A 27948-nucleotide genomic window follows, 5' to 3' on the forward strand; every position below is an offset into this window, starting at 1 on the left:
GTGTGTGTGTGTGTGTGTGTGTGTGTGTGTGTGTGTGTGTGTGTGTGTGAGAGAGAGAGAGAGAGAGAGAGAGAGAGATGCTACAGAGTTGAGAAATTGCAGGCGCGGCTCGAAATGGCTGTTATTTCAAATAGCGTAGCATATTTTAAACTAAACGGTTAACCGGTTTCAACCGGTTAATGAGGCTTGGTGACCGGTCAAGAAAATTTTTAGTTTTCGCCATCCCTAATGCAGTGGCAAAAAAAAAAAATAACCCAATAAAACTCTTTCTCCTACTACAGCACCCACACACATGGCACGGAAATGACATCTTGTTACTCAGGCAACCAATAGCCAAGAAGCCGACTTGTGTGCATGTCTCATAACCAAACCGGAACCAGACCAAGTGAGTCTAAAACAACGGAGGCAGACAACTCGGCTTGGGCTGAACCTGAAGCGGACTGACTTTATGATTCCCAAAAGAAATGCTTAAATGGTTCTCCTCAACAACTGAAGAAGTCCAATGGGACACATGGACGCACAATACGTGTGCCATCTGTGGCTGCTGGCAACATACTGCACATGGGTTTCATTTACTTACACTGCACAATGTCTTATTCAAACCCAGTTAAGGCCAAAAATGTGCAGCAAGGCAAGTTGAAACGTGCAACTACTTGCAACGTGCCGGTCTACAACGTTCTAAAAGCAGCTGGCTTGAGTGGAGCGGAGATCTTTGGTCCAAACTGGGTTTCACACTGCAGATAAAACGGGACTGTGTGACTTCTGGGTCTTATGTTCCCTTAAAGACTTTTAATCCAGTGGTATACCTTTGCAGACATGGTCTAATCTATGTCTTTTCAGTTTCCTGTTTTTGTCATTCAGACAGGTGTCGAGTATGTAAATAATTGCTACAGTTTTAGTAGTTTCGTACTGCCAGACCTACAGTAGCTCCACATACATTTTAGAATAGGAGGGGGAAAAAAACGCTCTGAGTTGTTTGTATTTTTTCTATATAACCAATCACAATCGTCTTCGCAGCAACGGTGGCTCTGCTAAATAGTCTCGGGAAGGAACTTGTTTTGGGGGAACTTTTGCACCCCGCAAAAGAAAAACGCCACACACAATATTAAATGAAGTGAACTGTTGACACAATACATTAACGTGAGCTATTGAAATGAGCTGGATACATGGTTAAACCTCTTTAGCTCTTACCAGTGTATCTCCGTGTGTACTACATTAGAGAGGAAATGCAGTAAACTGCCAATCACCTTATTAATTCATTTCATCATATCAGTTTTCCACAGGCCCAAAATAGCCTGTTTTGAAAAAGAATTCTACTACGTCAGTCCACCAATATAAAATGACAAAGCCTTAAGTCCAGACTCTCACTTATTTCCTATTTGCTCAGATGCTATATGCATAAGTGTTTTGCTGGATGTAGATTTATTATATTGAATAAAATATACAGTATACAACCATGTACTGGTTAATAATAAAATAATGTAATTTTATAACTTGTTTGCACCGCATAACCATTGGAATTGGAGGGTTGCTGGTTCAAGTCCCCATACGGACCAAAGTATGGTGGTGAACCGGTAGCTGGAGAGGTGCCAATTCACCTCCTGGCCACTGCCAAGGTGCTCTTGAGCAAGGCCCCAAACCCCCAACTGCTCGGGGCGCCTTTCCATGGGCAGCCCCCCTCACTCTGACATCTCTCCATTAGTGCATGTATAGGTACTGAGCGTGTGTGTGTGTGTGTGTAATTCAGGCCTGTGTGTAATGAGTGACCAGTAGAATGTGTTACTTAGCTCTTACAGTAATAAGGCAGAACAAGATGTACATTTCATCTTTCTGTGCATATTTAACCTTGTGCTGCAGCAGCTTTTACATTGCTAATGACAGCAGGTTTAGACTTGTGGTGTGTTGCTCAATCCAACCTTGTAAGATTGCAATTGTGACATTTACATACTGTAAAACTGATTTGGGCTCTTTTTCGCGCATGAGTCCGACATGTAAAACTGCCATCAAATTTCCGCAACCTGTACGACATTGCATGTCGTGTAGCATGTGGAGCTCACGGGAGTATTATATATTTTGCTGATGTGACAACATTAAAACAGTAGTACACTGTGTATAAAACAAAGTTTGCATTTTCTAGGGGTGTATGGGCGATATGGAGAAAATCAGATATCACAATATTCTTGACCAAATAGTAAAATAGTAAATAGTAATAGTAAATTGAGCGATATTGAGCGATATTGTAGGGTTGACAATTGGTGGTTTTTACAATGAGATTTTAGATAAATAATCATCAATGTTTCACCAGGTGAAATTATAGATACAAAAAAATATAAAAATTCTCAGCTCAATACTATGTTTACATGTATGCACAAAAATAGTGTGATGTTAAAACCAATCTACAATTCTTCAAATAATATTCCCTCAAAATGTTTCACAACAGATTTTTGGACAAAAAAAAAAAAAAAAAAAGACGTGCCACAACACGGTACAGTGATATAAACATCAAACCAGGTCTGGACCCAAAACAGTCCTCTAATCTGCATATTCAAACCAGTCACAGACTACCCATCAGATTAGAGCAAGCACAGTGAGTGTCTGGGAGGCAGATTTGCTTTTTATTTTTTTTCTTCCTCCAAACAGATTTAAGCTGGAGGCCTTCTTAATAAAGATGAAGTTTAATCTTTTACCACTATAGTCACTCACCCGCCGTTTTTGATGCATTTCTTTAGCCACCGCAGAGAAAAATTGATGGACTTGCATGTTTATCCCATGCATAGACAGACAGTGGAGCAACAGCCAGCCAGCCTCACACACCCAACTCTACTAATCCCAACAACTCTCTATCTTTAAATCAGAATTGCTGTGGACACGCTGGAATCACTCCTCGGCGATTTTAGCGATTGCTCCCTTGAGCACCAACGGGCTGACTGTGAGCAACACTGACTCAGCCTTTGTCCCGAGGGGGGACCGATAAATTCTCCAAATTCCAGGGAAACCATCAAAGCACCCAAGGAGCAGGGCATCTCTAACATATGCATAACATAGGATTTAAAATCCCATTGACATTTGTAACTATGCCAATAACTGAAAATTTGGTCTGGGTGATTTGGAGAAAAAGAAGTCATGTTGCGATTGCGATTTACAATGCTGCGATGGCAACATAATTAGAGCTGGGCAATATTATATCGATATCGTAATATGAGACTATGCATTGTCATTGATTTTGGATATCATAATATCGTAATATAGCATAACTGTTGTCTTTTCCTGGTTTTAAAGGCTGCAATATAGTAAAGTGATTTCATTTTCTGAACTTACCAGACTGTTGTAACTGTTCTATTATTTGCCTTGACCCACTTAGTCATTATATCCACATTACTGATTATTTATAAAAAATCTCATTGTGTAAATATTTTGTGAAAGCACCAATAGTCAACACTACACTATCGTTGCGGTATTGATATTGAGGTGTTTGGCCAAAAATATCGTGATATTTTATTTTCTCCATATCGCCCAGCCCTAGACATAATAATGCTTGCTTGATTATCGAGGAAAATGTACAAAATACTAAAATTTTGAAATGTCAATTACTCAATCTTGACATACAAAGTTGAACAAACATAAGAAGAAATACATAAACAAAAAGGCCACCGCGCTTGTAGTTTTTTGTTTGTTTGGAGCTATATATTTTTCTGTGCTCATTGATTAACTCTGTTAAAGTGCCCATATTATGAAAAAAACACTTTTTCTGGGATTTGGGGTGTTCTTTTGTGTCTCTGGTGCTTCCACACACATACAAACTTTGAAAAAAATCCATCCATGCTGTTTTGAGTGAGATCTGGTTTCTGAATGTGTCCTGCCTTCAGTCTCCTAGTGAGCTGTTCAAAAATCGGCTCGGACTGTGACGTCACAGTCCGAAATGAGCTGGCTAACCGCAACCGTTAGCTCGTAGCGTTAGCGTTAGCATGCTAATGCTAACGCTAGCATGCTACGTCGTTCTCAATAGCAAAGCACTGCTACAACACACAAGTTCACCATAATCTACAAAAGAACTACTTACATGTGCGCCCTCATTTAGAAGTCTCCCAGCTAATCCTGCATTGTAACTGACCAAAGTTGGAGAAACAGGCTCTCTTTTACTGTCTCTAGAGTTAGCTAGCTGACATGTTCTACATCTGAGCTACTGAGCATGTGCGAGTGCAATCAAAGATAGTACAGAAGAAGAAGAAGAAAAGAGGTCTCACTCTGTAGCTAAAACAGAAACCAGGTGAAAAGAGGACCTGCAGCAGTGAGAGAGAGCTGTGCAGTACAACAAAAATATGGTGTTTTTTGAAAATTAAACCATGTAAACCTATTCTGGTACAACCTTAAAATACAGTTTTGAACCTGAAAATGAGCATAATATGGGCGCTTTAATGCTTGTGTTACCTCCACCCTGTAATGCACAGTCAAGTTAAAGGCATCACGTAACCCAGGTACACACTCCCTTTTCTCAGAAAGAACCACGGAAGAAATGCTGAACGAGAGATTGCATTGAGTTACAGAAGCTATCTGGAATAGCGATGACCTCGGCGTTTGTTAATATTACCACTGCACTGAAGTGTCAGGCTGACTTGGGATCTGTCATGAAAGACGCATCAGTCAGCGTTTCCAATATGATAAGGGCTGTCCTCGTCTAAACAAATATTTAGTCGACCAACCGTATGATTTTTGTCGACCAAGCGATTAGTTGATTTAATCAACAGATTTGTAAAACTGAGTTTCTCCACAAAGAATTACGCAAAACACCACTTGATATTGTGTTTAACACAGATGTGCTCCTACGTTTCTTGGACATAAGTCATTCAGCATGAAAAAGCATAAAGAAATGACTAATCGAAAGAAATCTTAGTCGAGAAAGACCAAAACGACCCATAAACAAATCGACTCAGAGGGGGCTGCCCTAAATATGATCAAGGTAAAAGGTTACCTCCAAGATTTTGAATTAAGAGCACAAAAATATAATTTAAGTAAATAAGGAGAACTGTTTGTTGATCAATTTAATATTAAACACACAGCTGGCAATAATATTGCATGAGCAAGTGTTTATCCCATGCATACACAGTCAAGCAAACAGGGTGTTGCAGTGATGTGGTTACCGCAAAAGCCAGCCAGCCAGCCAGCCTCACACTCACACTCACACACATACACACACCCAACTCTACTAATCCCAACAACTCTCTATCTTTAAATCAGAATTGCTCTGGACACGCTTGAATCACTCCTCGGCGATTTTAGCGATTGCTCCCTTGAGCACCAACGGGCTGACTGTGAGCAACACTGACTCAGCCTTTGTCCCGAGAGGGGACCGATAAATTCTCCAAATTCCAGGGAAACCATCAAAGCACCCAAGGAGCAGGGCATCTCTAACATATGCACGCACAAAAAATTGTCTCACATAGCCATGGACTACGATTTGAGTATACAGTGTATGACAGAAGAATAAGTGTCTGCAGACTGTGAGTAAAAAAAAAGCATGTGTGTATTACATTACATTACATGTCATTTAGCTGACACTTTTATCCAAAGCGACTTACAATTGCTATACATGTGTGGTGGCACACAGAAACACACACACCTCTCTATCTGTGTAGTAGGAACGAGGGCTGTGTTGGGGCCACCGTCTTACTCATGAATAACAAGTATTCAGCACAGTAGACACACACACACACACACACACACACACACACACACACACACACACACACACAAGTGATATGGTTGGAGGTTCTCCCAGACCACAGCATGATAACAGCTGTCTGCGAGGCCTGTCAACATGTCCCTTGCTCTTTTAAATCAAATATATTATAATTTATTACAATTGTATTTATTTTTTTCTTCATGTTTTGGTGTCCCGTGGTGGTCTACATGCTGGCTTCAAAACCTTAAATAAAACAGAAACTTTGTTTTGATTAAAAAAATAACATATATAACAGATAACAGATAGCTGACCCTTGTTAACCTTTAACTGACAAGCAGGCAACGGAGTCCCAGTCCACCCGTCCAGCACTAGCAACTTAACTAGCAGTTAAGAAATTGATTGTATAACCTATTTTTCCTTTTATCATGCAAAAACAAGCTGTATTTTTTATTATGGTTTTTAACTGTTTAACTGATAGTATTAACGCTTAAAATATTGACATCATGACTAGTCACAAACTGGTCAATATGTGACAAGCATTAACTACAACGCCTAGCCCAAAGCGGGGTAAACGTTGCCGTGGTAACGCAGAAAACTGTAACGCCGACACACACAAACAGACACACACAGACACACGTTAGTACACCGCAGCCACGACCCAGCGTCACTCTGTCCCCCCTATGAAAGGCAAATTGTGAGGGCTATTTCTGGAGGCCCTGTAAGGCTGCAGCCATGCTCTGCAGCGATGGGAGGAAGTGGCTGCCCACAGGCAGGCACTGCTGGCAGCATCACACTCACTCCTCTCCCCGCCAATCGCTCGCTCCCTCGCTTTTATCTTGCTTTCAATCGGAGAGGTTTCGATTTCCCCTATGTAGCCTCATGTAGGCCTTGGCTTGCATTCACACTCTACTGAATGCACCTGTGAGCGCCACATGAATGAGTCACAGCTTTGTCACAATGACGGATATCCCTCCTTCAATCAGTCTGAATCAAATCGTATGAATGATCAATAGCTTTGCCAGACATATCCTGACTCAGGACACCTTGGTGGCCTTGGGCTTTAGGGCACCAATCGCAACGTGATTTCTTGTTACATGCATGCATGTCATTGCCTCTCACTTCATTTCCTGTCATCTCTAATCATAAAAAAAAGAAGTATCATATCTCATCTCGAAGGGGAGTATGTGTGTTTCTTAATAGAGGGTGTTATGGATAAAATCTATTAAGTTATAGGCCTATTTAAAGAATACATATTGTGATATGGTATTTTTTATCTGGAAAATTAAACAGGGAACTGTTTATTGATAAAGTAACCAGACTGGGGTGTATGTGAAGTCATACTACCGTATAAATGGCACAGCAAGGGCTGGTTGTCATTTGAAATGTTTCAATACTAGAGCCAGCCAATATTATAGCAAAGTTTCAGTTAAATGTCTACACGCAAGCATCCTTTGCTCTGGATACAATTGTCTAAAATTGGTAGGCTAAAATCCGGATTTTAAATCAGGACCTATGAATCTGAACACAAAATAAAAGCACGCTTGACACCCAGCGCTTAAAACCTCACGGTCAGCCCGTCTGGCATCCCTTAACACACTCAAACTGACATATCTGGTTATAAAACTGGTGTCAGAAGTGAAATATGAAACTACTTTGCTTACAGAGCTGACAACCAACAGGCACCACAATCACTGCAACAAAACTGTTCCAGGCGAGAGTTGCAGCACACGGCTTGTTTTTGTTTTACCACGGTATCGTAGAACCCTTAAACCTTACTCATTGTTAGCGGTGTCACGATTCTACCATCGTGGCAACACTGTACGGCAGTAACCAAGAAAACCTGAGATTTGTAAACACAACAGCCTGCATGCATGCACCTCTTCGTGTCCTCGCTGGCCTCTAATGTTGTGAATGGCCCGAGCTTGACTGCAAGCTGTAGGGGTGTGTGTGTGTGTGTGTGTGTGTGTGTGTGTGTGTGTGTGTGTGTGTGTGTGTGTGTGTGAGAGTGTATTGTGTATCTAGGAGAAGCTGGGCTTCAGATGAGGGTTTGTGTGCCAGAGCTGTCACTCCAGCCTGAAAACAACCATTCTGCATTCTGTTTAGGGCCGCCGCGGCAATGACCATCACTGCACCGCCAGAGGCACACAGATGGAGCTACAATAGAGCCTGTATGTTAGCGTGTGTGTGTGTGTGTGTGTGTGTGTGTGTGTGTGTGTGTGAGAGAGAATGCAAGTGAGTGTGTCTCTTCGCTGTCTTGAATGAGAACGCCTCACACAGTTGCACACACAAACACACGCCCCTTTCCTGGTTTTTCAGACACGCACAGGGACACAATCTGGATTCTCGCTCTAAACATAAGTCTCCCTCAGGTCCTCTCCCCAGTTTCCTGTTTGGGCCTCGGGCTGCATATCCATTTTGGCTGCCGGGCAGTGCACTCGGCGCAGTCGGAGGAACCGCTGTCCAAACACAGTGACGGTTTCTCAAGAGACCCCCGTGCTAGGAGAACCACACCCCAGCAACTACGGACCCTTTCCAAACCCCACGAGCAGCCATCTTGGCTCAAAGTGAGATCCAGCGAGAGTGGCAGTGAACACAGCATCTAGGTTGAGCACAGTGTGAGCAACCTGACACCTTAGAGACAAATGCCGAGGTTGGATGGAAGATTCAAGGCTCTGCCTCCCCCACCCCCCCAGGTTAACAAACCAAACGATCACAAGGGTTTTCAACAAGGATCAACCGCTGAAATCAAAAGAAAAATAAGAATAGAAGCAGTTCTGCCTGCAGGATGTGCATTTTGGAAACACCCACAGGCTTTCTGTTAGCGATGGCACTCTCTTTAGGCAGATGAGCAGCGATGATGTCAGCCCTGGCTGAAAACCTGTCAGTGCCCACGCTTGCAAAACATTCCACTGACTGAATGACAACCAGAAACCACAAACACTCACTCTGTCTTTCTCTATCTCACACACACACTTTATTATCTACCTGCCCTGTAAAGCGACTTTGAGTTCATGAAAAGCGCTATATAAATTCAATTTATTATTATTATTATTATTACTACCACACACACACACACACACACACACACACACACACACACACACACACACACACTCACGTAGACAGGATGTATGAAATATGAAATATTTAAACACAAGAGGAAACTCCACTGTGCTTCAGAATTTGAGGTATTGTTATGATCGAGGACCATTCATTCTTGATTCCAAGCCAAGTGTTTTCCTCAAAGTCATCTAGCATTCTGATCAAAAAACTATCGTACCGCACAACCATGGAAACCGGGGGGGTGTCAGACTCTAAATTCAACCCCAACCCCTGACATCTACTTTTGACGCAGTTATTCATTGGTGAGCATGCTTTCGAGAGGAGCATGCTCACATATACAATATCAAAATCGCTCTCCATCTTTTTTTCCGGAGCTTAGCAATGATGTGTGAGGAACCAGACGAAACGAGAAGAGCATACAATGGTATCAGAATTAACGACACGTGCAGAAGTGTATTGATCTTACTGAAATTAGGAAGCTAATGATGGCTGCCAGTGCATCAAACGGTGTTGGAAATGACGCTAATGATGGGAATAATCCCATTGAAGCCACTGGAGACGTTTAACACAGTGCCTCCACCGAGAAACCTTTCGAATGGCTGAGTAAAGTTCCTGTAAACAGTGAGGCAGCAGTAGTAGGGCAACGCCAACAATCATCATCACAGTTAAGTGTTTGGTTTTTACGAGGCATGGGAGCCTTGATCCATTAAGCCACAGTGGCTTTAATGTCTGGTTCCCAGATGCTTTTTACAGGCCTTGTTCTGCAATGCATTGCATTCATAGAGCAGGAAGGAGAGTTTCTGCAGCGCTTGCAGTGTCCACGTTATAACATCCTGCGTTCACCCAATAAGTGCTTTCATGCAATGAGAAAAGTGATGTAGGTTGCTCCAGCATCATCAAGATAAAAGCCAGTTCTCTTTCTGCTTTTAGCCACAGAGAGCTTGTCTTGTAACAATTTGCCTCTAATGAATTAATCATAGACAAAATTCCACTCTATATAAAAGACTCTACCACGTTACAAGCTGCATGCTTCCATTGGAAGGGCGGGTTGAATATTTCATGATTAAACAGGCCATTATACTGCACAGATCTAGGCCAAGGCTCCGGCTGAAGGGAGGGGGGTGGGGGCTCAGATAACGGTCCAAACCCCGTCCCACAACACAAGGGAACAGAGCTCCGGTCCGAGGGGGCTCAGGGAGGGGCAAAGCCATTTGGGTTAATCCACACAAAACACAGACAAAGAAAACAATCAGCAACTCCGCCGAGGAGAAGCATCGATTTCAAAAATAAGAAAAACAATGCTTAAAATAGTGTCCAAGCGGAAATCAGCGAGGTTTTCGTGGTGTGACTGTCCCAATTAAGTGCCCAGCAGCCTGCATCCACAACACTGACAACTCACTGCCCAGCACATTCTGTGTCAAGTCCTGCTTTCCAAATGACACGTTTAAATGGCGACTGTTGCACTAGTACCAATTATAAATGAGAGACAACTAGGGAAGATGCAGCTGAAACTGTGAATAAATCCGTCTTAGGTCACAGCAGACCAAGCAACCCCCCTCTCCCCCCTCAGAGCTAGCCGGCTAACGTTAGCTCTTAGCAAATAAAGTTAGCCTAAGTTTGCTGTCAACAGTGTAAGACGGTTTCATTTTCTAAAGCTAAAACATGCCTGGGAGTTAAGCATTGCAATGGAGCTGTGCGTTCGGTGTGTCTCCACGTAAGAAATGCGTGACATCAGCCGACAGGGCTAGCATTTAAGTACACTAATCCCGTGAGGCCTTCGCGTCCTCGGCCCAAAGTTGTCAGAACTGCCAGCTGACAGCACCTAGCATCGGTCAGTTGTGAGTGGCGACCCGGCCCGTCCCCGCCTCCCTCCCCGCCTCCTTTTTACCCACAGCTAATAATACGCCGTTAAAGCTAGCTGTGCAGGCTAACTCAAGTACCCACCTCGCTTGTCGAGGTCGTAACCGACCACTAAATAGTAGTCGGCGAGCCTGGCCATCTTTGGAGCTCACGGCGACGAGCCTTTCTCGCTAAATCCTCTTTTCTTTTTGCCGTCAATTGTCCATTTACGTCCTACCGGCAATATACACATCACGGGCGACAGTAGCATCCTTCCAGCTGCACCCCGCCGCCATACTGTCAGTCTGCCTTGCCCTGACAGCGGAGAGCCGCGAGTCTGCGCACTGAGGGACTTGCAGGGAGGGGCTGCTCGGCAGGAATGTCCCATGTGAGGAGCCAAACCAAGGGGCCAACAGTCTGACTGAAACCTATAATAAACGCAACAGTACCGTCGCTAGAGGGGTTAAAGGTGGTGACGAATCCGGTAGCCCTAAACTGAAAGGCAGCCACAACTAATTCAGTGGGGCTGCTTTATTTTAAAACGGGCACCCGGAGCAATATTATTTCAGGGGGGCCCAGCTTGTCAAAAGTCAAGGTTAAATCTGTTGCTTTTTAAACCTTTTTAAAATCTTTTTTAAAGCTTATCTAAACAATCAAGATGGATAAGTAATGTCAGAATTTTGTTGGATTGGAACCTTTTCCTTCTGTGGCGCATAGGGACGGGGCAGCATGGCAGCAATGTCCACCACAGGGGCCATTGCAAGTCTTACCACAAACTAGTTGGAATTGAATTATCTGCTTGCTACTCTGCTTTAGAGAAGGGACTCCTGACCTGAACCCACAGTTTGTATTGGTGGTGGGGGGAGTCATGTATGATTGTTTGTAAATGGAAGCATGGTCCAGATTTTGCAGGGTGATGTATGTTTCCCTTCTTCTCAACCTGTACTTTAAATACAGTTGAAAATTGTGAAAGCCCCCCAATGTTTATATAAACCACCTACACAAGAATGCCATTTAAGATGATGTGGCCCGGTCATAAACTGATTAGTTCAAGTGCATTTGTTATAGTCATGGCCAGGAAGTGATGTGGTTGGGTGTAACTCTGTAAAAGCTCAACTGTAATGCATTCTGTTTGTGTTGTAGCCAGGAGGACTTTAATTAAAGATCCATCTCTAATGTGGATCATGTAGTTCCACCGAACTTTAGCTTGGGAATTAGTAGACTAGTGATGTGTTGGAAACACGTAGTCAATTAAAGGCATAGTTCAAGCTTTAAAAAAAAAGAAATCAGCCATTAATTGATTACTCAGTCCTAAGTTTTATAGACGGGGGCGACCTCTAGCTCACCCAGTAGAGTGTGCGCCCCATGTAGGCTGAGGCCTTGGCAGCGACCGGGGCTCGAATCTGCCCCGCGGCCCTTTGCTGCATGTTGTCCCTTCTCTCTCTTCCCTTTCCTGTCTTCAAGCTGGCCTGTCGATTAAAGGCTATAAAAAGCCCAAAAGATAACCGTAAAAAAAATAAAATCTTTTATAGACGTCAAATCACAATCCCAGTTCCAAACCAATGGACGATCATCTTTTTAGAGCTTCAAAAAACATTAAAAGTCAAGGAGAAAACTGCTTGGGCAGCATTAATCTAAGTTTCTGTTGCCAAACAATTCCCAAACTCCAATATCTATCTCTTTTATCTCAAATATTTTCCCCCCTGACAATCCTCGTTCTGGTTGCAACCTTTAGTAGCAGACAGACTTCTCAAACCAAAGTTACACCCTTGGTGGATATTACCAGAAAGATGTAGAACCTTTGGCTGTGTAAACACTTGAATTATGCCAAGCAAGGCTAGGGAAGACCTTGGCGTGATGCTGTGGTGTCACTTTGGATAGGCAGATAACATGTCAGAGGGATGTTAGGAAGGCCTGATGGCCCACATCCGTGTGGCCCGTCCTTGGCTGTCAGCACTGTAACACTTCCTGCGCTGTGACCTTTGACCTAAAGTGCTTATCACTCTCTGGTTGAAAACAATCCCAAGCATGGGATGTCACTTTTTTTTTTTCTTCAAGAGCTTTGTTTTCCCAACACTCAGTAACAACTTGTCTCACTCTTTTCTTACACAGTTATCTGAGGGTCTGAGTGAGCGGAGGACAGTGCTGCTCTGCGATAAACGCGACCTCTGACAACCAAAGCTATGTTAACAGGAGATAGCATGCAACTCAAAACCCGCTTTGTGAATACTAGCGTATTTTTTTGGGGGAGTCCCACTAAGGTCAACGCTGTGTTTTTTTTTTTTTTTTCTTACAGCTGACGTTAACTGTATCTTAACCTTGAACCACACTTGAAAAGTTGCCAGAGAGACACACACAGTAGAGTACTTTCACACAGCCTGTTCAAGGCAGGAATGTTATTCCGCTTCGCCGCTATGTATAAAAGGTACAAACACGGAATGAGGGGACAGAGTTGTTGCAGCGGAGGTAGTAAAAAAGCATAATCAACGTCTGTGTAAAAGGGAAAGCCGGCATGGCAGGACTACACACACACACACACACACACACACACACACACACACAGCCACACACTAGACGTCGTCGACACTGTTGGGCTACACATCACACCTTTTTTACTGGCATGCCATCTAACATCACACACTTGGGCCTCACATTTGTAAAGCTGGCACCAGAGCTTCAACCAATGTTGAAAAATCACTGCACTCACTTATCACTTATCAAACTAGTTGCTGATAAATTTTCTGTCAAACCACTTATTGATTTGTGGACTAATTGTTGCAGCTTTTCTTTCTTTCTTTTTTACCTCCAACAGACCCCAAAGAGTCAAAAGTATCCAAAGTACACCATTTAGAAACTCTGAGCTCACTATAATCCAGACTCTCCCCACACAATAATGATTTTGTTACATAATTCACGTGCACTCATGTTGTAATTATGGTTTTCCAACATGGACTGAACACAGCCTAGGCAAGAAGAAGACCAAGTACACTCACTGTGTAGGCTTTGTAATGTGAGTGTATGTAAGAGCTTTGCTATTTTAGTATTCCGTTGTCATTCTTTTTTTGTCACCTTTTATTTCTAGGAATGAAAAAGAAGAAGACGACAGCAGTACACGTCCTATTTATCACTGATTCTGTGTTATTCACACACAACGCCCAATCAGAACACAAAGTCACTCTCTGCAGGATGCAACATACATGTGACTTCCTGCAGACTAACCAACACACAGGAAGTGGTTTGATGGCCTCTTGCACTTCAGTGTGCTTCATGGGGCTATTCCAGCTGTCAACTTCCCTTCAGCTCAGCTGAAGCATAGCGCATGAAAACGCTTCATTAAGCACACCTTGCACCCATTGGTTCAGTTCCCCAAAGGTGACACAAGCAGATCCTTACAGTCACAGCATTGTTTAAATGGGATGCTGTCACTCCACTGAGTTACACTCATGCAGAAAACAGAAAGTCAGAAGTCAAGTTCAAGTTCAAGTTTCTTTATTTGTCACATTCATAGTCATACACTTACAACATAGTCACACACTTACAACAAGCAGTGAAATGAATTCCTGACTCCACTCTAACTGTGCTATCACATAACTAATAGTATAATAAGTTAAGTTATAGACTAAAAGTTAAGTTTAAAACATGAATAAATAAGAAGGTAGAGATAAAAGATATACTACCAGACTACCCCTACTCATAAATATAATAATATAATATAAGACAACCTTTTATTACTAAAGTGCTCACTAAAAGTAGATCCAGGGATTAAAGTGCAAAGTGCATTGTGCAGTTCATGAGGGAGGTGCATGTCATGTTTTGATTCAGGAGACTGACAGTTCGTGGAGAAAAGTCTTTCTGTGTCACCCATGATGCTCCTGAATCGCTTGTCTGATTTCAGCAGCTGAAATAGGCAGCTGCCGGGGTGGGAGGTGTCTTTTAAAATCTTGACAGCTCTACTCCAACATCTCTTCTGATGGAATTCGTCCAGGGATGGGAGAGCTGAACCGCAACAACGCTCAGCAGCATGGATCACTCTTTGGAGGGCCTTCCTGTCCTTCTCACAGCTGTTGCCATACCACGCTGCCATACTCTGCATCAGGATACTCTCCACAGTCCATCCATCCATCCATCTTCGTCCGCTTATTGTCCACAGTGGCAGTAAAAAAGAGTAAAAAGATCTTAAAATGGCTGGGCTCCAAACTTCCTCACCTGCCTTAGATGGTACAGGCCCTGATTAGCTTTCCTAGCCGTAGTCTGGGTGTGAGCAGACCAAGTAAGGGCCTCAGAGATGTTGACACCCAGAAATTCAAAACAGCTCACACGTTCTACTGGGGCCCCGTATGTTGAGGGGGGCATAGGAGTGCTGACCCCTCCTGAAATCCACCACCTCCTTTGTTTTGCTGAAGTTGGAGGCAGGTTAGTCTGGCACCATGATGCCAAACTCTCTACCTCCTCCCTGTAGGCTGTCTCCTTATTGTTGGAGATGGACCCCAGCACTACTGTATCATCTGCAAACGTTATGATGGAGTTGGAGCTGTGCATGGCTGCACAGTCATACGTGTACAGGGAGTACAGCAGTGGGCTAAGCACACACCCTTGTGGAGCTCCAGTGTTTAGGGAGATGGAGCTGGAGATGTGTTCACCGATTCTCACAGCCTGGGATCTGCCTGTGAGGAAGTCCAAGACCCATGCACATAGACCACTGCTCAGACCACATGACCAGATCACATAACCAATTAATGTTTCCATGGTGACTATCCAAAATTCTGATACCATGGAACCAGCACTGGAATTGTTTTAAAAACTGGCAGGCTTAGCTCTTGGTATAGAAAATGTGTATTGTATTTGGATATACAATTTGTTTAAAATGAAAACAAGTGAAACTAATAATGAATGGGAGGTTTTATTTAGCACAATTACACTATGGTGTTCTATCCTATCCAAAATTTGAATTCCAGCTGAAATTATTAGCTGATTAAACACTTAGTTGATTGACAGAACTGTTTCGATCTTTTCCATGTCCTAAAATGTGAGGATTTTTCTGCATTGAGTACTTTTATTTTTCATACTTTAAGTATACATTTTCCTGATGATAATTACATACTTTTACAATTTTCAATGCAAGACTTTTAACTTGTAACAGAGTATTTTTACAGTGTGGCATTACTACTTTAATTTGAGTAAAGGATCTGGATACTTCTTCCACCACTGATGATAACCCATATACAGACACACCGTATCATGTATCTCACTGCTGTAATTGGAGCTCCTCTGTTTCTGCAATGTGGCAAAAGACTTGTGTACAGTAAACTGCTGTAAATCCTGATTTGTAACGAATGTGTTTTTACCCGTAACACCCAGGAAGATGACCACAGATAGGAAAATATGACAATGCCAGTTATTTGATATGTCTCCTGTACCATTAAATAATAAGTAGCCTATTGTATTGTATTGCGAGTTTAATTCGGATACATACACACACACAAACACAAACACACACGCATGCACGTACGTACGTAGAATGATCAAAATGCTTGTCCCATCCCCTTCATGCATTTTTTGAGTGAAGCTCCAAAAACATTGGATCCTACACTTCCCATACGCACCACACCCCTAGTCTGTTATAGATTTGCAATCTCCAAATCCATTTGAAATTGATGGTGGGCTCCTTTAAATACTCTAAAATCCTGGCTTCAAATCTGTATTTATCTATAACAGGGATCTTTAACAGGGGGTCCGGGACAACTAAAGGGTCCTCAGAGTCAATGCGGGGGGCTTCAAATTATTGTTAATTTTTGAAAGTTTTACCATTACCAAAGTCTTACCATAAATCCAACATTATTAGCAAATATTAATCCCCCCTTACTGGCCTATAGTCAATGTAGTCACTAAAGTAACCATCCACAGATGTGTGCCACATGTATGTTTAACATTAAAACATGATTTATAAAATCATGCCAACCATTAATAGGCTATTTGAATAGCTTAGTATTCTATGCAAAAAACGCTATGTGGGCTTTAGGCCGCCCTACAAGTTAGTGTATGCCCAGTTTAATATGCAACTTCATTTTATAAAATATATGTAATTGGGGGTCCCTGCTCCGTCTCTCTTTCAGTTAAGGGGTCCTTGGCTTAAAAAACGTTGAAGACCCCTGATCTATTACATTAAATCTTCATAACTAAACAAGATTGTATTGAAAATTGTATTGTGTATTGAAAGCTTCATCTCATTTTGACCTGATAAGGCAGTCAGCTGGTGTTATAGTATAGTATTAACCCTATGTTGACACCCACTCTGCTAAAGTGTCTTTAAGTAATATATTGCCAAAAGTATGCTGACACCTGAAAACTACACCCATATATGACTGTTGAACATTTTATTCCAAATCCATGGACATTAATGTGCTGCTATAACACCAGATTTTGGAACATGGCTGCAGGCAGTGGCTCCCATTCAAACCCAGGAGCATGTTGCCTGATACAGCCTGGCTCAAGCTGGTGTTGTGTTCAGTGATTCCCAGCCAGGGGTACTTCTACAGTTGCCAGGGGTTACAGGAACAAAATCGTAGAGTAGCTCAAGTAATTTTAAAAAAAATAAAAAAGTATATATCCACATATTAACATGAAGTCAACTGTAACACCTAAACACTACATGTTGCAGTTACATAAAAGTGTGTGAAAACTAGTTAGCAAGCAAACATGGAATGGTTAAAATAGCTACAATTTGAAATAGTTAGCTAAAAGTTATGAATAAAATAACTAGCTAAAAGTAATGACTAAACAGTTAAAATGATTGTGTAAAAGTAATGGAGCAAAAGTTAAAATAGTTAAAAGTGGAAATAGTTAGCTAACTGTTGAACCAGTTAGCTAACGGTTGAAATAGTTAGCTAACAGTTGAAATAGTTAGCTAAAAGTTATGGATAAATGGTTGAAACATTCAGCTTCACTCCCAAGCAGTAATAACCAAGTAGAGTAGTAGGATTTCTGACCAAACCAAGTTTAATATTGACAGTTCAATTGTATGAAATATTTAACAATATCCAATGAATAGTGTTATAAATTTGAAACATACATTGAGCCCCTATTATGCTTTTTGGATTTTTCCCGTCTTTTAGTGTGTTATATAGTTTTTTGTGTATGTAATAGATAGTATAAAGTACAAAAACAGACACATTTCACTCTAAATGGAGCTTTATCTTCCACAGAATCTTTCCTCAACTGCCTAAAAACTGTTCCTGTTCCAGGGCGCCCAGATAGCTCAGTTGGTAGAGCAGGTGCCCATATATAGAGGTTTACTCCTCGACGCAGCGGGCCCGGTTCGACCTGCGGCCCTTTGCTACATGTCATTCCCCCCTCTATCTCCCCTTTCATGTGTTCATCTGTCCTCTCAAAAATAAAGGCCAAAAAAACTGTTCCTGTTCCTGTTTGATATTTCTCAATCAGTGACGTCACTGATTGAGAAAGCCAGCCCAGTTTTTCACATGTGCTGCCCATTGGTACTGTCTGAGCAAGCACAACCCACCCAGTGGCTTGTTCCAATTTGGTTGACCAATCACAACAGAGTGGGTCAGCTGACCAATCAGAGCAGACTGGGCTTTTCGGGAAGCGGGGCCAAAAGCTCAAACAGAGCGTTTCGGGCAGAGGCGCTGCAGCAATGGGCAGTATGAGAAACATATGTTGTTTTTGAACATCAAAGCATGTAAACCTATTCTAGTAGCTCCTGAGAGTACAAATATGAGGCTGAAAAAGGAGTATATTAGGGGCTCTCAAGGTGTTGGGGTCAGGGCTCTGTGCAGGCTAGTCAAGCTCCTCTCCACCAAACAGGGAAAGTCATTTCTTTATGGAGCTGGCTTTGTGCACAGGGGCATTGTCATGTTGAAAGGGAAATGTTTCCCCCCTCCTAAACTGTTGCCACAAATGTGGAAGCTCGGTTTTCTTCATTAGGCCGCTGTGATTTCGAGGGAGCTCCGCTGTTATCAGCCACTTCTGTCCTTCGCCATCATCTTTCCCACACTGAAACCCAATCCCTCGTTTGTCCACAAAAGTGGCAGAACACTATCCTGTTAGCTCCCCCCACTCCCCTCCCGCTCACCACTGCTCTGGTGAGCAGCCATGCCAAACAAACTTGACTGAGAGGGCTCGGACAGAGACAACAAGGCGTTCAAACAAACTCGCTTGTGCACCGTCTCAAACAAGCCATGTAAATAAAGTTTACTGGAGCAGCCAAGAGGATGCTAACAGCACGCCAGTGGGAAAACGTCCCCCTCATTGATTCTTCATAGGGGATATAACAGTGACTTGTGCAACAATTACTTTTTAAAATCCAAGACTACGCCTTGATATAATATTTATTTTTGTTGTCCAAATATACTTATAAATGATATTAGTTTTGTATGTGGGAGTTTCACTCACACTGGTCCTCATGGGAAGCATCATAACAGAGTCTCTCTCAGCAGCATGCTGCTGTATTCCTGTTGATGGAACAGGAGGGTTCACTAGGGGGCAGCAATCATTAGACTACCGCACTCACTGTGGCTCCTCATGGAATGAACCTGACCCATTGAGAAAAGGTTGGCTTCAGTTCAGTCCAAAATACCCATAGCAGAAAGCACAACACACATATACAGTACAGGCCAAAAGTTTGGACACACCTTCTCATTCAATGCATTTTTTTAATTTATCTTCATGACTATTTACATCGTAGATTCTCACTGAAGGCATCAGAACTATGAATGAACACATATGGAATTATGCACTCAACAAAAAAGTGTGAAATAACTGAAAACATCAAAGTAGCCACCCTTTGGTTTTTTATTAATAAGGGAAAAACTTCCACTAATTAACCCTGACAAAGCACACCTGTGAAGGTAAAACCATTTCAGGTGACTACCTCATGAAGCTCATTGAGAGAACACCAAGGGTTTGCAGAGTTATCAAAAAAAGCAAAGGGTGGCTACTTTGAAGAATCTAAAATATAAGACATGTTTTCAGTTATTTCACACTTTTTTGTTAAGTACATAATTCCATATGTGTTCATTCATAGTTTTAATGCCTTCAGTGAGAATCTACGATGTAAATAGTCATGAAAATAAAGGAAACGCATTGAATGAGAAGGTGTGTCCAAACTTTTGGCCTGTACTGTATGAACACAGATATTACAGCATATATATATACATTTATGTCCATCATCTCTGACAGTGTTACTTATTTGTGCAAGGCGGGGAGGAGGATGTGGACGGTGTGCTCTTAAGGTGTGGTCTATTTTGCTGGAATCACAACCAAATAAATCAATAATAATTTGGAAAATGTTGCCGAAATGTAAGACACATTGATGTAAAATGGTTTTTTTTTTCTTCAATAAATCAGCAGGGAGTAAGAAACACTACAGGACAGAATGATGTGTTAAGATACAGGGGGATGTAACACCAAGGGGAGATCTGAGAAAAACATTCTGTTTTGAGCCAGATCAGGAAAACATCGGAAAGCACGCGCTATGGATAAAGGGTTCTTTCGATACGCCGATTCCTGAAAAACGGGAGAAACCAAACGTTCTCCCAAAGGAACCATGAGTCCTCCTCAAACCTGCAGGTGTTGTGTGTGCGTTTGTACATGAAGTCCTTCAGCTTAAGCCACTTCAGATCACAGGTTGGTTCACTGAAATTGTAAAAGTATTTTTTAAGTTGGGGTGGCAGTAGCTCAGGCTGTAGGGAGTTGTTGTGTGTAATGTGTGTTACTAACAACAGGGTGAAGAAATTGCAAATTATTTAATTAAAAATAAAGTATGATAAAAATAAATAAATACAAAAATAATTTAAAAAAAGTATCCGGCCATGCAGATAGGTTTGGTTTTGCACTGGAGGTGAATAGAATTTAGTGAAAAATGACATTTAAGATAGTGTCAACAGAACAAGCCAACAACAGTCAACTTAACTCAAGGTCTATACTTACTGGCTTTTTTAGAGCATTCAACTGCATCACACATCAGCGAATGGACTTATACCTCCATGTATAGTTTCAATACCAACGCACGCAGTCTTCCTCCATCCCCTGAGGAAGAACATGAGATTTTATTGTTTCAGAGTGAAGCTGTCACCAGGTCTCGTAGGGGCCAAATTCCAACAGAAACTTCATTCGATTCATCTCCTTTAGACATTGTACATGCATTTTAGAGAGAGATATTGCAGAACCTGAATGAATAAAACCAAAACTACTGCATGGGTAGATACTAACTTATCTTAGTGAGAAAACTCTTTTTTTGTACCTTGGACAAATCCGCCCTTTAAAGCTACAATGCAACTTCCTACTACTACAACATAAAACATGGGATTACATTAGAAGATTGGTCTACTTCTTCATTTTACACGGGCTCGGGCTCGGGCTCGGGCTCGGGCTCGGGCTCGGGCTTGCCCTCCGGGTTGCGCGGTAAATGAGCGGTCAGGTGATGCATTTCGATTAGCACGAAAATGGATGCTGAGGAGGTGAAACGGAGGCTGTGTGCGTGCGCACATTTGAATAATGTCGGGCTGTAAACGGGTTCGGGCTTTAGAAAAGCTGTCAATCAAAATGTACTTTTCGGGCTCGGGCTGAATTCTGTCGGGCTCGGGCCTTGTCAGGCCTAACTTTTAAGGCCCGATTTCAGCTCTAGTGTGGACTAGCCAGACCCTTCTCCACAGCGCTGTGGAGGAAGGCCTGGCAACGCGAGACTAACTACTGCCTCGATCGGTTAGGCAGTTTGTTTTCGTTTTTGTGTGACTTTGGTGTTTTGAAGGGTTAGTTGGGATTCACCACGGGTTGGCTTCACTACGGTCGGTGTTTGCCTTCATCACGCCTAATGAGACAACTGCCTATTTGCACTGTTTAAGCAACCTTTAAAGCAGGCTGTGTCCCCGTCTCAGCCATTCAAAGATTCACAACAACAAAAGACAATGACAGAGAATACTGCACAGTCAAGCAAAGGTTCCCTCAGCTCTTTGATCACTTGACTACATCCCCCAACTTTTCCTTTTCCGACCGGTTTCAAAGCCACAGATTGAGGCTCTTTTTAAAGCCGTCCTGTGCCGCGTTGGCTTGCTCAACCGCGGTACGTACTCATGTTCGCTAATTGCCGCCTAAAACAAAAGTGAAACCAGTGCACGATTGAGAGATCAAACTGGCGGGAAGTCTGTGTTCACTGATTCACTGGCTGCTGTCACACGCCAGAGGACTCTTACATAAACGGGTCAGAATCAGTGAAGAAGTGACCTGTTTCCACAGCCAAGTCGGAGTTATTAATGAGTTAGTATCAGCTGTCCTGGGTTGGGAAATAGATCATAAATCATTGTATCATTATAGCCAAATCAATGGGTAGCCTGTGGGTGAAGGTCACTATGCAATATTTAATATGAATACATCTTTAAATCTAGCCAACAAGGTCAGAACCACAGATTCAACAAGCAAATAAGGTAAAGAGTTATAAGGCCCTTAAAAAAAGTCAACAAAACATAAACTCTAGTGAAAAATAAGACTAACAAAATCAAAAAATTAACTCAATTAACAGACCTTCCAGATGAGACGTGAGGGACACTTCTATACAAACTGACCAATCCAATAAATATACAGAGGGGAGGACAACATGGACAATAACTAAAACTTGCAGAAAGAAACCCTCATCACTTTTCTGAAGTTTTTGCCACTTTTACTGATGTATTTTTGGGCATTTTTAGGCCTTTCATTCCACAGATAAATACTCACCTTCTTCACCACTTACCTTGTCCTGGTCTGCGTTTGGGTTCAGAACCTGAGAGTTTCTGACACGATTCTAGGATCAATGCTTTAGGGGTGCCTGGCACCTTTTTAACGTAATAATAAAAAAAAACTGTGCTAACTGTGCATTTTGACATCATTTTGGACCATCATGGTAGGGGAAACACTGAATTACCTCTATGTAACTAGAAAGACAACGACATTTCTAAGAAAAATGACTCCAATGCTGAGCCATAGGGCCATCACTACAAAGGTGAGGTGGTATTACAAATGAAATCAGATATTTATCCATGGAAAATCAGACATTTCCAAAATGCAGTATCAACAACTTTTCAAAATTAAAGATTTATGCAATTTTGAGTAAATGCTGACTAGCACTATTTTCTGAATATGGCTCAGAATTGTTTTCTGAATGATCTCCGGCATCTTCATTACACAGTTTAACTTTTTTTTTTGGGTGCCGGGATCAAGTTTAGGGGTGCTTCAGTACTCTGGGGGCTAAAATCGCCCCTGATTGGTACCGTGACATAGTCTGTCTATCACCAGACCAAGCTCAATCTTTTAAGACTGAACATTAGTCTGGGGAATCTGCTTTGTATGTTCTACTGCACAAGAGGTGTGATCAACGGGCATAGTTCAAATTACTCTGTACGCAATTGGATAGTCCTTCAACCAATCAGACCAATGATCCGGGTAACGTACTTTGCAGAGCGACACGAAAACTCCAGGCAGGAAACGTGTCAACAAACATATTGGTTTGTAGCATTGATCAGCGGTTTGCAGCAGCAGCAATGGCATCGAGTGATCGAGTGAAAAAAAAAAAAACATGAAAGTGAGTGGTATTTACACCCACTCAAGCGATTTGTTTGCTAAACTAAAGAAGCCATTGAGCATTGCCGAGAGGTTAAAAGGAATTGGATTGAACCCGCCAATAGCGCGGCAGGTAGATAAGCCAGTTTGTGATTGGTTCCCGCAGATTTTTAACGGAAGCAGGATAGAAAAATGTACACGTTTCCAACCTGAGCTGCAGGGAGGAATGAAATCGCCGGCAGATCAGGCTGGGTTTACCCGGTCTATCCGTGACACAAATTGGTTTGTGAAAATGAAAACGAAGACTAGAAGGATTCTTTAAATACATCCAAACCTGGATTAGTGTGTCACCGGCGGGTCACTAACTCTGATGGAATTATAACTGAGAAAACTACATGAGACGATCAAAGAAAGGCCCGAGCACAGACGAGCTGTGGGATGATAGCAGCGGGGTGAGAAGTTGGCAACTATCACTGACGAATCTGTCTGAGCCAATATGACTCACGCAGCGCTTCACATTACACACAAGGCAGAGCTCACGTAGCACTTCGGGGCTTAAATCCTGGGTTGGCTCAAAAAAAAACACAGAGTTGTGAGGAATTCATGTCATTTTCTCCCTGATACAAGTCGTCGATTTCTGATCTTTAACGCTTTCGAGGAGTTAAATGACTTCTTTTGCTCTGACAAATCTCAGATTTAGCCCCAGTTTGTACCCATAATGTACCATTATTATTACCAGGGCTTTAAATTAACTTTTTTGATCACCAGCCAACATGGCTAGTAGATTAGAGAGAGACCAGACAAGTAATCTATATTCACGAACTTTCACTTCAGGGATTGCTCCGTTGCCGTTGGAAATTCTGCCGTTTGTCCTTATTTTCGGCCGGATGTCCGTTTCCTCCCTTTTCCTTTGTGTTGGCGTTCTAAACTGCGTGGATTTCTGAGGACTATGGTTAACTGCTCATCAGATCTCTGCAGGGTAAATCCAGACAGCTAACTAGACTATCTGTCCAATCTGAGTTTTCTCTCGCACGACTCAAACAACAACAACTTGTTTTGGTGGAACGTGTGTACACACATGTTCCACCAAAACAAGTTCTTTCCCGAGGCTATTTTGCAGAGGCACCGTTGCTCTGTCCGGTGCTTAGTACCGCCCCAAGACGACTGTGATTGGTTTAAAATAATGCCAATGAACCAGAGCACATTTTTCTCCCATCCCAGAATACTGTGTGGACTAGCCAGACCCTCTCAAGGGTAAGCGAGCGTCCACAAACCATACCTTCTATGGAGCCATTTTGTTGCTAACAAGCCATCACCTTCCGTTAGCATTCCATTGACTTCAATCCAGCGAATAACTTGACATCTGAAGCGTTTAAAGACTATTTGTCCATTGTTTATTTCTAAAGAAACACGACAATGTATAAAAGGCTCCATTACTTTGTACCTCACGTCTGCAAGTAGCAGACGTTTTTGTAAAAATAGTTTTTGTAAACGATTGTGTCATAACCACGCGACTTACTGTCGCATAGTAGACAAATTACCGTATAGTACAGAAGAAGCTCGCAGGCAATTTCGACTTACATTAGCTGTTTAAGTTTAATTACTAATGTTAACTAGCATTTCAGTTAGCAATAATTAGCCTGTGCTTATGTTATCTCCTTACATATACCTACGCTCTGCAGGATTGGGAATGATTGAGATTTCTCTTGGCACAGCTACCAGAAGACTTCCAACATTCAGACAGGTTGTTCACATCTACTTCTTCAAGCTCAGTTGGAGGCTGCTCAGTAACGCTCAGCTATCACCGGAAAAGTTCCTAATGTCCTTCACTGGTCTCCGTTGCAAGTCTACGGCGTCGCTTTGTCCATTTATTTTACTTTCTATGGACCATCTCCCGCAGAGCTGTGGAAGAAGGTCTGGCAATACGAGACTACCTGATTTTTCTAACTAACTTTACTTTAATTTCAGCTCCTCTGATTTGTTTTGCCATTCCGTTTGTCTTCTCCGCTTCAGGACATAGTGTTCATGGGAAATGTAGGATTAGTACCACAAGCAATGTGGCCAGATAAAGATGAAGTCTTCCAAGCCAAACACACACCACATTTCATGGCAGAAAACCAATCTGGAAACACTGACTGGTTTTCTGCAGTCTTCATTCATCACCGGCTAGTTGGCTAGTAAGTTTACAATGTTACCCGCCAAAGTTTAATTTGTATCCACATTTTGTGGGTAAATTTAAAGCCCTGATTATTACATTCTAGTATCCGAGCTAAGTATCCAAATTTTCAGAAACTAAACACCTGGCAATCTTTAAATTGTACTGCTAAATGACTGCTGCTCTGAAGATATTTCCAGAATCCTCAAAGACTCTTAAAATCCTGAGTTGGCTCAACTATACAGCCCAAAACAAAGAGTTGTGAGGAATTCATGTCATTTTCTCCCTGATACAAGTCGGACATTTGTCATATTTAAAGCTTTTAAGTGTTATGACTTAAAAGTTAAATGACTTGTTTTGCTCTGTCAATTCTCAGTTTGTACCCACAATGTATTATTATTACATTCTAGTCAGATCGTACTGCTGCTCTGAAGATATTTCCAGAATCCTCATTTGTATGTCAGCTACACACCTGTAAAGTTTCGGGACTATATATCTTGCATCAGCCTGGTCGCACAGAATTCCGTGAAATGATTACGAATTGCTAACAGCGCATTACATGGTGGTGGCTGGGAATGTGTGAAAAATCTGAGTAGCCACCACGGAAAACAGTGCCAATGTAAAGTCAATGAGAAGATGACATAGCATTAAAAGGGACTACGGTAGCGAGTAGTATGAAAGGCCGAAATTCTGCGTAAGGAGGTGGATGGGTCAAACAACACAAGACTTTCCCCCAGGAGACCGAGGATTGTGTCCCGCACGTGAAGTTTCCTAAAGGTGCTTTCTTCTTTTCCGTCCCATTGTTGTTGCGAGTCACGGAACCGTAAACCCACCCACGACCTTTTCCTTAACTTAAGGGGCCGTGTTTATTTAACGGAATTCGTCTGTGGGACCATCCCGGAATGTTTTGCGATTCCGTGAAGCTGCCACAGATTTTGAGTCAAGGGGCCGTGTTCATTTCACGAAATTCTGTGAGATCAGGTTGCTTGCGTGGTTGTGGCGCTATCAGGGTGACAAAATCTGTCTGCCAGCAGACAGAAATATAAACACCTGGCAAAGTAAAAATATACAGCAATCCTCTCCTGTGGTAGTTCCTGCTATAGCGTGCACGCACGCACACACACACACGTTATGCACGCACGCACGCACGCACGCACGCACGCACACACACACACTAGCGCGCATGCTAGTGTACTGCTGCCACGTCCCAGCGTCACTCTGTCTCCAGCTCTGGCACACAAACCCTCATCTGAAGCATAGCTTTTCCTACATACACAATCACACACAGGCCTACTGATTATTTAGATGAGCCTGGGAGGATTTTTGCATTAGCAAGAAGACAAATAACAAATACACAGTACCATCCTTCCATCCCTCATGGAGTCTCTGTTATTGATTCTCTTTGCACATGGATGCGCAGCATCTTTCCAGGACCAGGACGGGCGTCCACTCAACTGTTGACAACCTGCTGGACACGCTTTCTTAGAAATGAACGTTGCGTAACCGCGTTTGAGGCAGGATCAGGTGTATGTATCACTGGCGTGTTGCTACAGCAACGTTATTGAGTTAGAAAGGAAGGAGGGAGGGAGGGAGGTAGGACACAGCACAACAGTCCTTTCTAATAAGATGAAATAAGCTGCACAGGATTCATCTGAGTCATTAAACTGAGTTGTAAGTTACATGTTCAGACCTGTAACAGGCCATCTGTTGTAGTGTGTTTACTGTGAAAACACAACTGAAAGTGATAGAGTCCTGGTCTGGAAAGTCAAGTCATTTATAAAGCACATTTACAGTAAAACAACAGAGGGGGATCCAAAGAAAACAGTGTGTGATGGGAATGGGTGATGCTTTGGGCAAGTATGCGGCTTCACCGAGGGCGCCGTTTTCGGATTTTGTCACCCTGGGACCAGGTTTCAAAAAAGTGCGTCTTCAGGCAGTGCGTTTACAGGATTGGTTTGGACAATCGGCCATAACGATGCAAAACATGTGCGTTTCCGTGTGGATGGCCCCTAAATGTGGAACAGGAGTTGTTCTAGATCCTGGGCATGGGCGGGGCTAGAAAGGGGGCACAGGGTGGTATGGTAATGTCCATTGTATTTGGATATACAATTTGTTTAAAATGAAAAAAAAAATATATATATAATAATGATTGTGATGTTTGATTTAGCAGAATTATATGATGTTGTTCTATACCATCCAATATTTCCTATATTTCTAAGCAGACTTTCTATGCTGTAGTTCTGATAAAATGCCAGAACAGGAGGGATGAGTTGAGTTGTCTTTTTCTTGTTCTGGTTAGAAGTCCAGTGGCTGCATTTTGAACTAAAGCCCAGCCAAAATACAGCAAATTACAATAATCAAGAGAGAGAGGTAACTATTACCAGGTCCTGGTGGGATGAAAACAGCTTTGTTTGGCTATAGGATTCTAAGTTGATGAAAGCTGCTCTTCACAGCACAACTGACTTGTTTGTTAAAATTCAATGAATGTCCACGATAGGAGCCCCTAAAGCACATGTGTCAAACTCAAGGCGCCTCACAGATTTTGATCTGGGCCGCATAACACTTTCTGGTTCACAATAAATTTTGGTCCTCCTAGCTTTTGGCACTTTTTCGGACGTTTTTGCCGCTTTTTCCAAAGTTTTTGTCGCTTTTTCCGAAGCTT

The 27948-nt window shown here is 42.4% G+C and overlaps 1 protein-coding gene across 5 annotated transcripts in view; it reads right to left on the reverse strand.

Annotated features, from left to right (window-relative positions):
• sbf1 (SET binding factor 1) overlaps positions 1-10969 on the reverse strand; it is an 86241-nt gene extending 75272 nt beyond the window's left edge. For all 5 annotated transcript variants that reach the window (XM_028570714.1, XM_028570713.1, XM_028570710.1 and 2 more), the window contains exon 1: positions 10688-10969. In XM_028570714.1, coding sequence (XP_028426515.1) covers positions 10688-10742 — 55 coding nt within the window. In that variant the 5' untranslated portion in view covers positions 10743-10969. The remainder of the gene's footprint in view (positions 1-10687) is intronic.
• Between the last annotated feature and the right edge of the window lie 16979 nt (positions 10970-27948).

The sequence above is a fragment of the Perca flavescens genome, chromosome 23, assembly GCF_004354835.1.
Source record: "Perca flavescens isolate YP-PL-M2 chromosome 23, PFLA_1.0, whole genome shotgun sequence".
Lineage (NCBI taxonomy): Eukaryota > Metazoa > Chordata > Actinopteri > Perciformes > Percidae > Perca > Perca flavescens.